Source organism: Ylistrum balloti, unplaced genomic scaffold (genome assembly GCF_031769215.1).
Source record: "Ylistrum balloti isolate Yb309-2 unplaced genomic scaffold, AGI_CSIRO_Ybal_v1 Utg370936, whole genome shotgun sequence".
NCBI classification, from domain to species: domain Eukaryota; kingdom Metazoa; phylum Mollusca; class Bivalvia; order Pectinida; family Pectinidae; genus Ylistrum; species Ylistrum balloti.
The window spans coordinates 23578-38540 of NW_026782529.1; the positions used below are offsets into that span (position 1 = coordinate 23578).

At 35.1% G+C, this 14963-nt stretch overlaps 1 protein-coding gene across 1 annotated transcript in view; it reads left to right on the forward strand.

Moving 5' to 3' along the window:
• The window catches only part of LOC132559570 (uncharacterized), a 29767-nt gene that overhangs the window by 11389 nt on the left and 3415 nt on the right, over positions 1–14963 (forward strand). The window contains exons 6-13 of the mRNA XM_060224201.1: positions 215–427; positions 3951–4002; positions 5419–5562; positions 5984–6190; positions 6429–6611; positions 9304–9914; positions 11661–12828; positions 13996–14760. Coding sequence (XP_060080184.1) covers positions 215–427; positions 3951–4002; positions 5419–5562; positions 5984–6190; positions 6429–6611; positions 9304–9914; positions 11661–12828; positions 13996–14760 — 3343 coding nt within the window. The remainder of the gene's footprint in view (positions 1–214; positions 428–3950; positions 4003–5418; positions 5563–5983; positions 6191–6428; positions 6612–9303; positions 9915–11660; positions 12829–13995; positions 14761–14963) is intronic.

The following is a 14963-nucleotide window of genomic DNA, read 5'->3' on the forward strand; positions in this document are numbered from 1 at the left end:
AGGTCAATGTGATCTTGATGTCAAAGGTTAGATGGGTGCAAAATTGTCAGTGGAGTTTTACACCATAAATGACTTTTATCAGGTCATGGTGAATTTGAAACCAATTATAGTGATTAAGGGGCAACTTCAGTGTTTCTGTTTTGAAATATTAGTAATATTCATATCTTTTAATTTCCTTCAAGGGATTTAAAGATTATATGCATTTCTCACTTAGGTTCTCGAGTTGCTGATGACAAAATGTCTTATTGAAGCAGATAAAAGGATGATGCAGAGCATCGCTTTCCCAGTGCTTGGGACAGGAAAACTGCTATATCCAGTCCATCTTGTCATCAAGACCATGTTTGATACTGTCATGAAATATGGTACCAGCAAAAAGACAAATATCAAGGTTGTGAAGTTTTCAATTTTTGAAGATGATATATTGAAGGTAAGGATTCCTTAAGTACAATTTAAGGTCGATTTATGGAATCTGTTCATTGGTATCAGTAAGACGTCGTTATTTTCTCTGAATGATTGAATTCAAGAACATTTTTGTCAAGGAATTTGCAGAAAGAACGTTTTTAGCCAATCTGATAATTACCTTCCATTAGCCACTTTGTGTCCTTGGTCTCTTTTTCTGTCAGTAAAAATGTCTCACTACTATTTCCTCATAGTTCATAAAGGATCTACTGTAAAATCACCTATTTTTGTGGGGTTTAATTTTCATGGTTTTCCAAAAAATAATTCAGTTTCATGGACATTTGATTTTGTGGATCAATGCAGTCAAATTTTGTTACCTTCAAAAATGTTCAATGTGCTATTTTGGGACCAAACTTTACTTAAATTTAATTAAGTTTTTGGAGTTTTCCAAATTTAAGTTTTGCAAATCTCTGTTTCTAAGATTAAGAAAGGACTTTGCCAGGTTTTCGAAACTTCCCAGTTCGAATTAGCAATTTTAAATTATTGTATCGGTTTATGGACAAGAATTTGTGGTCTAAGTGTCCCCATGATATGAACAAAAATAAATCCTCCACGGAAATTGATGAGTGATTTTACATTACATGGACATGTATATGAAAATTTCCAAACATCTTTATTAGGGGTCCTATTTATATTTTACATGTCACAGCTTTAACTTTTGAACTAGACAAGATTTGTAGAATATTTGTTGTTGAAAATGGAAGTTAACTATGTATGGTGCCATGCCTTAGTGTCATTTTTATTCTTTCTGAAAAACACTGATGAGGTCTCGAGTCCAGAAGTACTGACAATTGGTGTTAAAGGGCTTTGAATTTGATGAAGTGGATAACACTGACCCTCCTTCAATGTTACATGGGTCAGATATTTAAAAAGAAAGCTTCTATAACTTCATATACCACATGCAAGAAAGATATGATACTCAGTTTGCAATAGAAATGTAAGTTGCCAGAAAAAAATTCTATACAATCCTATCCATGTCTGTGTTGTACAAGCTTTGATGTCCTAACAAATTTACTTAACATAATTGTTTGTGTCCTTTTGGCCAGATGTGAAGTTATGGAGATAAGCTGACAAATATATGATATTATAGATATATATATATATATATATATATATATATATATAGAGAGAGAGAGAGAGAGAGAGAGAGAGAGAGAGAGATAAGAGAGAGAGAGAGAGAGAGAGAGAGAGAGATAGAGAGAGAGAGAGAGAGGGAGAGAGAGAGAGGGAGGGAGGGAGAGAGGGAGAAAGAGACACAGAGAGAGAGGCAGACAGATAGACAGACAGACAGTTTGTGTAAATAAAGGACTCCTTTCGTTTTGATAAAGTTCCACAAACTTCATCTTAGACAACATGCTTAAATTCAGCATTGTGCAATTTGCCATTGTCCTTTGTTTAAAACTTCTATGATGGCTCTATCTCTGTGTGTTCAACGAAACCAACATTATTCATCACATGTAGCACAGCCTAATGTGACAGCAAGCATGGAAGTGTGGTTACCTTTAACTGTGTTAAATGTGATGACATTGATATTGTGAAGCACATAGATCATGCTTTTTGCCTGCTTAGTTCACTTCTGTGAACATATTTTCCTGTGTCCTCTGACAGTGAAGCAGGACATTCTGTACCAAGTCTACATTTTTCAATTTCATATGTTCATGGATTTGAATTGTAAAAATTTTTTGTAAATGAAATTTTGTCATTGCAACAATATATTTTCACCGCAACAACAAGTAAGGATGTACACAAAATGTGGCAAAAAGGATGTATTTCTCAATTGAAAGGTATTCTGGAATCCATTGAAATCCAGAAATGTGTTACTATGATAAGCTCATATAGTTCACGTAGATTCACATAAACCCATAGAACAGGATGTTATACTCAAAGAAACAAAAGAGTTTTTTACCTGAGATGAAAACTCTTTCTGATAGAAAATGTCTATTTAGCTACCAAAGCGTGGAATTCGTAAAAGGTCGTGAAAATTGTTTAATTCAAAAAGTGTCCTTTTCTTGGTAATTTTAAAACCTATATCAGAAGTCACACTAGACACTTCTCTGTTCTTGGAATAACTTGGATTTAGCTTGTTCATTAATTATGATTTCTTTGTGATTGTGTCAAGTTTTAAATAAATCTGTTATTTTGAAACATGATTGTCCACTAGTATGCCATATTTCCGGTTTGTAAGCTACGTTTTTTTTTCCTCGGTGGTTGGATGTGTGCCTTATATGTGGACAAAAACAAATCAGCCAAAGAAAGTGTATCTATTCTGAAACAAAGTCTAAGGGTGACCTATACCTATTGCAAACCCCTTTTATCTGGCGTAGTGTGTTGTGCGTTGTAAACTTGTAACATTTTGGACTTCTTCTGGAAAACTCCTGCAGCAATCTTAGTGAAAATTTACAAACACATTCAAGCGCACCAAAATTGTAAATTATGTAGACCCCAGCCCCCAAAAATCTTCTTCTCAAATCCCAGGTATAATAGAATCCAGCACTCTTCATTGATGGAAAGGCTTTCAGATGGTTTACCAAAATTGTAAGTTTAGTGATCCTAGAGTCTCACATTTCCCCATAGAGAGGGGGTAAAGTTAACTATAGTTTATAAAGGAAAGTTAATTTTTGAACATTATTTGTTTATTTTCTAATGAAAGTTACGTTTTAGAACATTATTTTATTTTCTGTTGGAATTTGTTCAAACCAGGTTAAAATTATTAGATTAAGATGACAGTTTAATGAGATGCACATATTTACCAAGACTGATCTCCAGGTGCTGATAGGCGGGGCCAAAAATGGGTCAGATTGACTGAATGTGCTACTGTTCCTTGATGGAAGATTTCATATAGAAAAATTCAAATCTTGAGTGGGATTTCTTTTAATTCAAACTTGGTTAGAAGCCATAGCATAGGATAGCAGTTAATATATAAGACAATTTACATTATGTGTACAGTATAGTTAAAGTTCTATTTCTAAATCATTTCTATGACATGTTACAAAAACCATTGTGACTCAGGTGATCATTAAGGCCCTTGGGTCTCTTGTTCTTTATTGTTTACATTACTGGATGGGACTTCCTTGCTATCTGTTTTTATTTCTGCTTTCACTCCAAACCTTCTTCCTTAACTGCTGTTTTTCTGCTCTATCGTCAGTCGGTAGGAAGCTCCGAGAGCTGGTGCAATTTATTCTTTCTTTTTTTTTTTAAAAAAAAACTGGGCCGTACTTTGTACCATAGGGGCTCTGTGTTATGTATCTGTCAACCTGTCTTTCTCTTCAATATATTTTAATAAAATAAAATTAAATGCTCATGAGAGTTGTTTCTTTTCTATTTGCTTCATGGAACCCCTAGCAGAACCCAGGGTTTGGTGACAAGTTGGCTCAGTCCTAAAGTACAAAAAGAATGGTTGACATCATGTTTTAACCAATGGTCAGTAATGCTGGTTGTTTATGATTAAGAATTATTAATGTTATTTATTTTTTTTTTTTTTTTTATTTTAGGCTTTTAAGATTTATGAAGAACACAGAGGCTTTGGAGCTGCTAGAACTGATGGTATGTAACAGCAGAAAAGAACTGATGTATGATGATGAAATAAGCCACTATTTCTGTAAAATAATTGATTGTAATCATAAGAATTAAGAAACACTTTATTAAGGATTATATATGTCTATGTAAATTACAGAGTTATTGCCCTTTGTTAATATTTTGTGTCTGGAGCTCAACTTCTAATTGCTTGCATTTAAACAAGGACAATGTAACTTGGTGGATATAACATTGATCATACTATAATAATGTACAGTGTGCATAATTCAGGGCCCTTGACCCCTCAATTACAGAGTTATTGCCCTTTGTCTGGAGCATAACTTTGGCCATAGTTAAGCAAGAAACAAGGGTCAAGGTGACCTATTGCTATCATGCATCATCTGTCGTTGTCCGCCATCCAAAAACTTTTCATTGAAATCTCTACTCCTGCTAAACACCTGAGCAGATTTCAACCAAATTTGGTCTGAAACTTCATTTGGGGTGGGGTATTATTAAATTCAGAAAGTGAATTTGACTCCTAGGGACTTTGGGACTATGGGGCCCCAAAAATGTATTTAGATAATACCTTGCTTTAAAATTCTACACTTTCTTAATGCTTGAACGAATTCCATTCAAATTTTGTATGAAACATCCGTAGAGAGGGCAATCAGTTCCTAAATTCAGAAAGTTTATCTGGCCCCTGAGGGACTTAGGGGAGGGGCAGCAAGTGGAGAAGTTAGTCAATATTTTGTTTCAGAATGTTACTATTCCTTAATGCTTGAATGGATTTAAATCGAATGCGGTCTGAAATATCATTGTGGGAATTCATCAGATTTGTCAGACTACCATCTACAAATTCTGTGGTTTGTCCATTCATTCTTCAATTGTCAGATAACCAATAATAGCCATGCCCTCTTTTTTTAAAATTTTGTGTTGTATTATTACTTTGCCTGTATTTAAACTAGGATATTGAAAGGTGATATATACATCAGACATACAAAGGCAAGGTGCAGTGTAGCAAAGCCAGGGCCTATATCCACTGAGAATAGAGTTATGGCCCTTTGTTAAATTTTTGTGGCATAAGCATAGCGCTGCTTACATCAAGACTAGGAGCATGAAATTTGATGTTTAAAATTGCATTTGGTCATACTAAGGAAATATGCAGTATACCAATTTAAAGGGCCACAACCCCTTGATTACAGAAATAGTGTCCTTTGTTAAAATTTTGTGTCCAATAAAGTCATTTTCGGGGAGCATTCATCAATTTCACTGATACGCTTGTTTGTTAACAATATTTGTCACAGAAAGTTACATAAACAAATAATGCATTCTAATTTTTTTAATCAATCATATGATTTTTTGACAACATCATAAAAAACAATCCTGGGATATTTACATATATTTGATTTTCTTCTTTGGTCTTAAAAAATTTTCTATGCATTGTAGACAAAGAGCCCCCTTGTAGTATCCTTGAGGCCAGGGTTCCAACTAAAGGGACATCAGTTCAGATACAAGTTCTGCTTTTCCGCAGATGCGCATGGCGAGTTCATGCCTTAGTGGAATTTGTCACAGCTGCAGAATGTATTTCAGGTATCTATATTGACCATATAAGGCATTTAGTTGACAATGTTTGTGCTTTGCGTGATGATGATGATGATAATGATGATGATGATGAAGATGATGATGATGATGATGATGCTGATGATGATGATGATGATGATGATGATGATGATGATGATGATGATGATGATGATAATGATGATGATATGGTTGATTATATCAAAAAGAAAATTACAATAGTTGGATAGTTGGTATCGTAATCATGTATTTTTCTTAATTCAACAGAATTAACACCCATTATTACAACCTAAATCTTAGACACATATATGTATAACCTGTCTGTCAACCTGTAAAGACACCATTAACTTCCTATGCATTTAGCAATGTTTTTTAATTCAATTTCTGCAGACCAAACTGTTTTGAAATACATTACTGTCAATATTTCTTTCAGATCCACAGTACCAAGAACTTACTGCTACTGGCTACACTTCAAAATGGCTTACCAAAGGCTCACAGCATTATCTAAGTATTAGGGCACTGTTTGATTTTGACGATAAAATTACCAAAATTATCCAAAGAGCACTGAAGGATTCATGCGAAGGAAGAGTAACATCTGTGGGATTTGTTGCGAAGACTTTGGAGTGCCAGAAGTCAAAACGTAAAACAATTGTATTCTTATATCAGTGACATGTCTCCATCCATCTGCCATTACATTACAAATAACGGGCTATTCAAATCTTCCTTGGTTTGTGGTCCGTCTGTTTCTTGATGATTATGAGGGTTGTTCCGCTTCAGTTGGTCCTCTTAGAATATTAATTTGTTTTTGAAATTGTTTGTAATGGCTTGTTTCACTATATCACTGCTGTGAATAACTCAGTTTGTCATTTTCACTGCAGGGAAACTGACGTGCAAAGACCTAGCAAAACTGGTCAAGAAATCAGTTAAGGAATTTAATGGAGACAACATGTACTTACAGGAAATTAAAATACTTGTCATGGCAGAAGAAGATTTTTACATGTTTCTGGCAGAAAAGAAATCAAAGAGAAACACAGGAACAAGAAAGGAATTCAAATTATTTGGTAAGCTTTCTGGGAAGTTTACTATTTGTATGGTCAGATGGCACAGTAGCAACACATTTGCCTTTCACTGAGGTTCCAGGGGTTTGAATGCTAGAACAGTCATGAAAAGGTGTAGGGTCATGTGCCCATTTTTCCCAGCTACTCGGGATATCTCCCACAGCAAGAACCCTAGGGCAATTCCATCAAGGCCAGTAATAAGGAAAAATGGAAGCTTAAAGCTTGTTTGGCAGTTGTTGTAAAATTATATTTAAAGTTCATTATACAGTAGAGTTTTTACTGCATCTCTGTAATGGAATATGTTGTCGTTGTGTGATATTGAAGAAACATGTGCATTTCATTAATCTTTTTTTGTTTTGAAATCAGTTCATACTGAAATATCATTTGTAAAATTTGATTTTTGGTTTGATTTTGTTATTGTTTTCATCTTTCTTACCATTAGGGAGATTTTGATGGTTGGCTGTTTAAAAAAGCCTTGGTCTGCTGTTAAAATAAGCCTTGGTCTGCTGTTAAAATAAGCCTTGGTCTGCTGTTTAAATAAGCCTTGGTCTGCTGTTTAAATAAGCCTTGGTCTGCTGTTAAAATAAGTCTTGGTCTGCTGTTTAAATAAGCCTTGGTCTGCTGTTGAAATAAGCCTGGTCTGCTGTTAAAATAAGCCTTGGTCTGCTGTTAAAATAAGTCTTGGTCTGCTGTTTAAATAAGCCTTGGTCTGCTGTTGAAATAAGCCTGGTCTGCTGTTAAAATAAGCCTTGGTCTGCTGTTTAAAAAAGCCTTGGTCTGCTGTTAAAATAAGCCTTGGTCTGCTGTTAAAATAAGCCTTGGTCTGCTGTTTAAATAAGCCTTGGTCTGCTGTTAAAATAAGCCTTGGTCTGCTGTTATAATAAGCCTTGGTCTGCTGTTTAAAAAAACCTTGGTCTGCTGTTAAAATAAGCCTTGGTCTGCTGTTAAAATAAGCCTTGGTCTGCTGTTAAAATAAGCCTTGGTCTGCTGTTTAAATAAGCCTTGGTCTGCTGTTAAAATAAGCCTTGGTCTGCTGTTAAAATAAGCCTTGGTCTGCTGTTTAAAAAAGCCTTGGTCTGCTGTTAAAATAAGTCTTGGTCTGCTGTTGAAATAAGTCTTTGTCTGCTGTTTAAATAAGCCTTGGTCTGCTGTTAAGATAAGCCTTGGTCTGCTGTTTAAAAAAGCCTTGGTCTGCTGTTTAAAATAAGCCTTGGTCTGCTGTTAAAATAAGCCTTGGTCTGCTGTTAAAATAAGCCTTGGTCTGCTGTTAAAATAAGCCTTGGTCTGCTGTTATAATAAGCCTTGGTCTGCTGTTAAAATAAGCCTTGGTCTGCTGTTTAAAAAAGCCTTGGTCTGCTGTTAAAATAAGCCTTGGTGTGCTGTTAAAATAAGCCTTGGTCTGCTGTTTAAAAAAGCCTTGGTCTGCTGTTTAAAATAAGTTTTGGTGTGCTGTTAAAATAAGCCTTTGTCTGCTGTTTAAAAAAGCCTTGGTCTGCTGTTAAAATAAGTTTTGGTCTGCTGTTGAAATAAGCCTTGGTCTGCTGTTGAAATAAGCCTTGGTCTGCTGTTTGGTCTGCTGTTGAAATAAGCCTTGGTCTGGTGTTAAAATCAGCCTTAGTCCTTGGTCTATATCACATGTTTGCCTTAACCAACTCCTTAAAATCGCTATTTCTAGAGAATGGATCTTTCTCCAATTCTATGTATAGACATTATTTAGTATTTGTTGAGTGTGGACGATGAAAAACAAAATGATGACAGACAGCAATCTGACAATTTGAAAGTTGTAAGTTTGTTGTTGCTATTTTTTCAGGAATACTGGATGGATCTTTGTCATATATACATGGACTAAACCTTTGGTTGCCATAGTAACAAGATCACTATACACTGCTCACCTGTCCTTCGATTTTAATAAAAACTTTGTCAAATATTGTAACTTATCAAAATTGATTTTGCGTCTGCAGGGGATTCTGGTTATATTCATTAGTTCTGAAGTTTAAAAAAAAATTGATCTTTCTCACATTTCATCTGTAGACTGCCATTGGTCCCATATGAAGTTTGTTATTGATATTTCTTGAGATTCGCTGGAAGGTGATTTCCTATGAGAGTTCACCTTGATTCCTATCTGCATTGTGTATTTTGAAACTGATTAAAATACCAATATAGCTGTATTTCGGAAGTAGATTGTAAATAGTTTATGATAACTATATAGATCTATATAGTTAATGAGAAAGGTCAAGTATAACAACAACTCGGATGTCAAAGTCATGGTTACTGTTACTATTTATAGAAATTTATATCAATCGATATTCAGTGACATTAATCTATTCTCTTCCTAAAGGGATTTTTATCAAACTATAGATACTGGTTTACTATAACAATACACAGGTGCTTCATGTTTCAGAGGTCAAGGTCTTTATTACAAAGTACTGTTATAGAAGATTGCCAATCTTTACATTGACATCAGTAATATCATGTTTCAGAGTTCAACTTACTGAATTATTGTCCCAGTCTGAGTGACATCACTGTAATTCATATGTATACCTGTGATGAGGTAATGATAATTATTCTATCAAAAAGTGTGTTACATCATCAACATTTTAGAAATTTATGGTATCTTCGTCATTAATATCATCACCATTGATAATGCAATGCTTTACATATCCTGTATACAAGTGTCCATCAATTTTATTTCTAGGTAAAAAGAAGTGCCCATGGAAGGTAGTGAGATACATGAAGCAGTCAGATTTGAGGTTTAAAGTCACCTTGGTTGCAGACAAAAACAACGTTGAAAAGGCTTTCGAAAGTTTTCTGTCAGAAACTGCTAAACAGGATAACACAGGCCACCATTTTGTTAATGAAAATGGACATCTGACTGAGAGAACAGTACAGGGGGCCACTGGTGGATATACCAGTTACCAAACTGACACTGGGCATCCCGCTGAGTCATCAGGAGAGGGTGCCACAGGTGGAGTCATTGGTTACCAAAATGACACTGGGCGTTCTGCAGAGAGAAGAGTTCATCCTACTAAAGGCAGTCATTATGATTTCGAAAATGACATGGGCTTTTCCGGGAATAGAACATCACATGTTAATTCTAGCAGTGAAAATCATCTTCTGCTCAACAATAAGCATGCTAAACCGCATACATTGCATGGTCCAAACAGCTCTCCTGGTTACCAGCTGGACACTGGACAAAGAAGAGATCTTGATAAAACAATGCTGCATTCACAGGAAAGCCATCGCTCTGTTCCAAGTGAGCAACTTCCACTTCAAAAGGATCAGCATCCTCCTGTACAGGACATTGATGTAAGTTATCGCGTGAAATAATGTTTAGCTCACCTACTCTGAAAGACCGGTGAAGTCATATCATGGTGCTGTATCCTGTGTCCATACGTTCATCAATATTTAGCTGACCTGGTCCAAAGGTCTAGTACCATAGTGCTTATACCTTGATATGGTGTCTGTAATCCATGCGCTGGTTAGGGTCCATCAACTCTTTACTAAAAATCACTTTACTAGTCATGAATGACTGAACAGATTTTCATCAAATTTGGTATAAAAAAAAGACCCTCCAGGAAGGGAAACTAATGTTGAATAAAAAGTGTTTTTCAGCCCCCTGGGGTTCTACAAATGAACTTGGGCGGGTGATCTTGATGACTATGTGCTTGTTAAATTTGTATAACAATAGCAGTTAAGATGTTTTATTAGAAACAGAGAAATGTTTTAATGGAGTCAAAGAAACATAAAACATATGTAAGCACATGTCCATTATAGGTTAACTAGTCATTAGGAACATTAAAATCTTTCAAGTTAATATTTTGATTTCTTTACACGAGCTTAAAACTATATTAAAATCATGTTTGAAACAAGTCATTTTGATTTTATAATTTGTCAGAGGGAATTTGCAATATATCGAAGAAACTGATTTTATAGAGAATTGGCAATGTAAAGAAAAAAAGTAAATTTTTAAAATTTTTTGTCAGAGAGAATAAGCTATAAATAGAAAAAAAAATTATTTTCCGTTTGTCACATTAAAGGGGAATAAGCAATATATATTGTAAGTGCCACATTGATCCACAACATATAATTGGGATTCACATGTACCTTATTTACATAAAATACATATTTATCAAACATATTTACAAAGTTTTAATAAGAGCTTCTTTTAATGAAATGATGGTTTACATTGAAATCTGCTATCTTTATCTTGTCATATTTCATGATAGAATATTACAATACACCCTAAGCTCTCCATGATGTTACAACAATACAGGCTCTGAAAATAAGGTTGAATAGGTTACCAAAACAAATCTTCACTCTTAAACAAAACATGCATCTTAAACAAAGTACATGTATCATTAAAAAATAGTGCAAACTGTTACTATGAAAGAAAAGAAAACTTCTAAATCTAATTTTTAAAGTATTACAGAAGAAAATTTATGGACTGTTCATTAAGCTTATGAGCCTTAATCATTCTTTATGAAAGGTAGATAATTTACAACCCCAAATGGTAATATGATAAGTTCTTTACAACTGATATTCAGAAAGATCATAATATCAAAATGACTTCTTTAGAGATTTGATTGTGAAAATGCTGCAGCTGCATTGTCATACAGATGAGGATAGTAATTAGCAAATACTTTTTTCTAGTACCGTTATTGTTCTCTCCCTCCCCGTCTAAGTGCAAGAGCTTGTGAGATTAGCAAGAGCGTCACAGAACGTCATAAGCTTTGTAGTATTATTTGAGGTAAAAACAACTGAGTTTCAACTTAACTAGTTAAGATTTCTGCTTGAGTTTTGAGAAAACTTTTGTTTTACCAAAGGCTTGTTAAGGATATCAGTGACCATTCTAAAACCAAATGGATATGGTTGGACTTTGTTTATCCTGAGGTTATGGGATGGGCTTGTTACAGTAGAATAAAGTAGTAGTCTTGCTGAAAAGCATTTAATAGACATGGGCTTATTACCAGGAACTGGCTTATTACTAGATAAATGTTATTCCTACTATTGTCCTCTTATACAAATGTGATAGAATCCATCTTTATCTTTCAGGTATTTGAAACATTAGTTGCTGGCGTGAATCCTGGGATATCATCACATGCCTCAGAATGGAAGACAGAACTGAAAAGTCTTCATTGTGACGTGAATAAAGATCAAATAGTTTGCAAAAGTCTGCCTAGTCTTGAGAAAGTTGATAAAGCACTTCAGATCAAATTCTGTTCAGATCCACTCCTGGTCAACTGCATTGATGATCACTTCAACAATTCACAAGATCACGGTGTATATGTGGAAAGTATTGATATGTCAGAGGAAACGTTTCTGGCTGTTAAACACTTCAGTGCTAAAGATTACTTTTCAGATCAGATATCTTACAAAAATGGCAAGCTTCGGGTATCTTGCACTGACAAAACAATAACAAAGGCTGTCAAAACTTCTATTGAAAGTAAAATGAAACACATAGAGATCATGAACAAAGATGATTTCTCGTTCTCTGCAGATGAAGAAACCAAAATCAGCAGAATCATTACAGATATTCATCAAAATGTCGATGCAGTTTTCTGCTATCAGCTTGAAGAAGATAAAAGAAGACAGGTCCATTTAATGGCACTCAATTATAGTGACTTACAAGCAGCAAAACACAAGTTTTCACTGGGATTAGGTCGGATAAAACAGACAGAAACACGAAGAAATAGGAGATTTGACAATTCTTCACTTCAACAGGGCACTCCATCAGAGAGAGATAGATTCCGTCATTCATATCATGGAAGCCGATCAGCCGGAAAATCTAACTCAGCTACTGGTTATAGTAGTGTAAGTTCTGTTGACTTTAAAACAGCAGAAGGATTGTTAGTACAAGTTTACTCGGGTAGTATTCTCCATCTTGATGTGGACTGTATCGTAAACGCCGCCAATGGTGACTTACAACATGGAGGGGGAGTGGCCCAGGTGATATCTAGTGCTGCTGGTTACGAGTTTGACAGAGAGAGCAGGGACTACATAGCTAGATATGGTCCTCTGGGAGTTGGAAATGTGTGCACCACGACCGCGGGGAATCTGAAGTACAAAGGTGTTGTTCATGCTGTAGGGCCAAGGTGGTATGATTACAGTCATGACCAGAAGTGGCTTTGTCTGAAAGATCTACAGTCAACTGTCCAGAATAGTTTAGATGAGGCAGACATCCAAGGATACAAGTCTATAGCTATACCAGCTATCAGCTCAGGTAACTGTTCTGATGCAGAAATATTAGAAAAATGCATTTGTTTTGAAAATAATATCTTAAAAAGCAAATATTTTTTCTAGAATTCGTCTAAATTTTCATATAAATGTTATACTTACTTGATAAATGAGCAGCAACAGAATTTGAGATCTTGATTAGAAAAGACTTTCTGGGATAATAGAATCTCAAAGCATTCAATGATTTTTCATATAAATGAAATCTTCTCACAAATTGTATTGATTAAATAAGCTGTAAAGCTAACAGTTCAAACTGTTGTAATTTCAGCAAAAGCTCATTACAAGAGGATGTAGTATTTGTTGATATCCCAAAATGATCCTAAGTGTTTTTTTTGTTAATTTGATTTTAAGCTATTTCTTTTTTTTGCAGTTTTATTTCAAAAATAGCAAAATTCAAAATCTCTTAATTACCTTTGCAGTATACAAATTTATTTATTTAATAACATATTAATTACTGGTACTGATCATAAACAATTACTATCGCTGTGTTACAATGAAATGTTTCATCAATTAGTAATTAAAAAAAAAACACTGTAAATATGTATGTATTGGTTTACTCAAATTTCGGTGTATAACCAAATTTATACAGATTAGCACAATGATGAATTAGTGTACCCACAGTAATTGCAGCAGAAAAAAAGACAGCGAGACTGCATTAGCACAATCGTAATTTAGCAGAAGTGGTTTATACTAAAATATGAACTTTGGCAGTATAGAAAAAAAATCTATTTGATGCCATAATTATTAAAATATGAAGCTCATTTCTGATGAAAAACTCCCCCACATCTATAGCTGTTAAGTAAACATTTAACTATTATTCAATGCCCCTCAGTAAACCCATCCTCCACTTTCAGTTAATATATCGCCCTCCAACTAACCAACCCGAAACCCCAACCCCCTACCCTTAGGCCTGTCATAAGATAATGTATCATGATGGTTATGAAATGTCAGGTCTCTCGATCTGCCGATATTCGGCCCCATTCCCGATGCAAAATAGTATCTTTTTTTCCCCAATTTAGACCCCAAGTTTTCCCAATTCTAAGGAAAACACCGCTATTTTTCCCAATTCTAAGGGCCCTGGGTCCCAGTCCCAAAATGGGGTGTGATAGCCCTGAATGTGTCACTAATATGAAATAATTTCTTCATCACACAGGTATATTTGGTGTTCCAAAAGAACTCTGTAGTCAACAGTACTATCGTGCTGTAGAAGAGTACAGTAGAACAAGGGGACATGACTCGTCCTTGACTGAGGTTCATTTTATAGATAAGGACACCGAAATGTGTCAGCTGATACAGACAACTTTCACAAAATGCTTTGGGAAAAGTGATAGTTATAAAAGTGACAATGGAGACAGGAAAAAATCACCTACATCCACCATTCATCATACAAAACCTCCATCAGTTATTCTAAGGTCCAGAAGTGTGCCATCAGATACAGATGGTTCCCCTGTAGATTCTCCTAGTCTGCTGTCTTTCACTGAGCAGCATTCAAAGCCAGGTGTAAAAGATTTTAAGTACCAAATTGGAAATAATTTGACTGTACACATAGTCCATGGAAATATTGTGGAATTGAAAACAGATGCCATTGTCAGCCCTGAGAATGTCCAGTGTGACAGTACGGGAAGGATTGCAAGGGAAATTGCCCGAGTAGCTGGACAAAAGTATGTAGACAATGAAAGATATGAACTGACACTTGAGCAGAGAAAACCAAAGTTGACAGAGGTACGCGACACTTTAGCTGGAGATTCACATTTTAAATATGTACTACATGTGGTTGCACCTAAATGGAATGTTGAGGCCGTGCAAGACCAGAGTAAATTCTGGAAACAGCTGGACCAATCCTACAGCAACATTTTCTCTTTATGGGATAAAAATTGTCCTGATGTAGCATCATTAGCATTACCAATCCTTGGAACAGGTAAGACATTACATCTTCACACACCTTGTAATATCATAATCCAGTATTAGCAACTCAAAGTTTGTAATGTATGTCATTTGATAATTACACTTGTGAAACTTTATCCAAATTTACTTAACAGTGGACAGGGTGTAAATCTATGATAAGTTTAATACAAGGACTGGAAACTTACAAATAATCAAGATTTTAATCATTATTAGTGT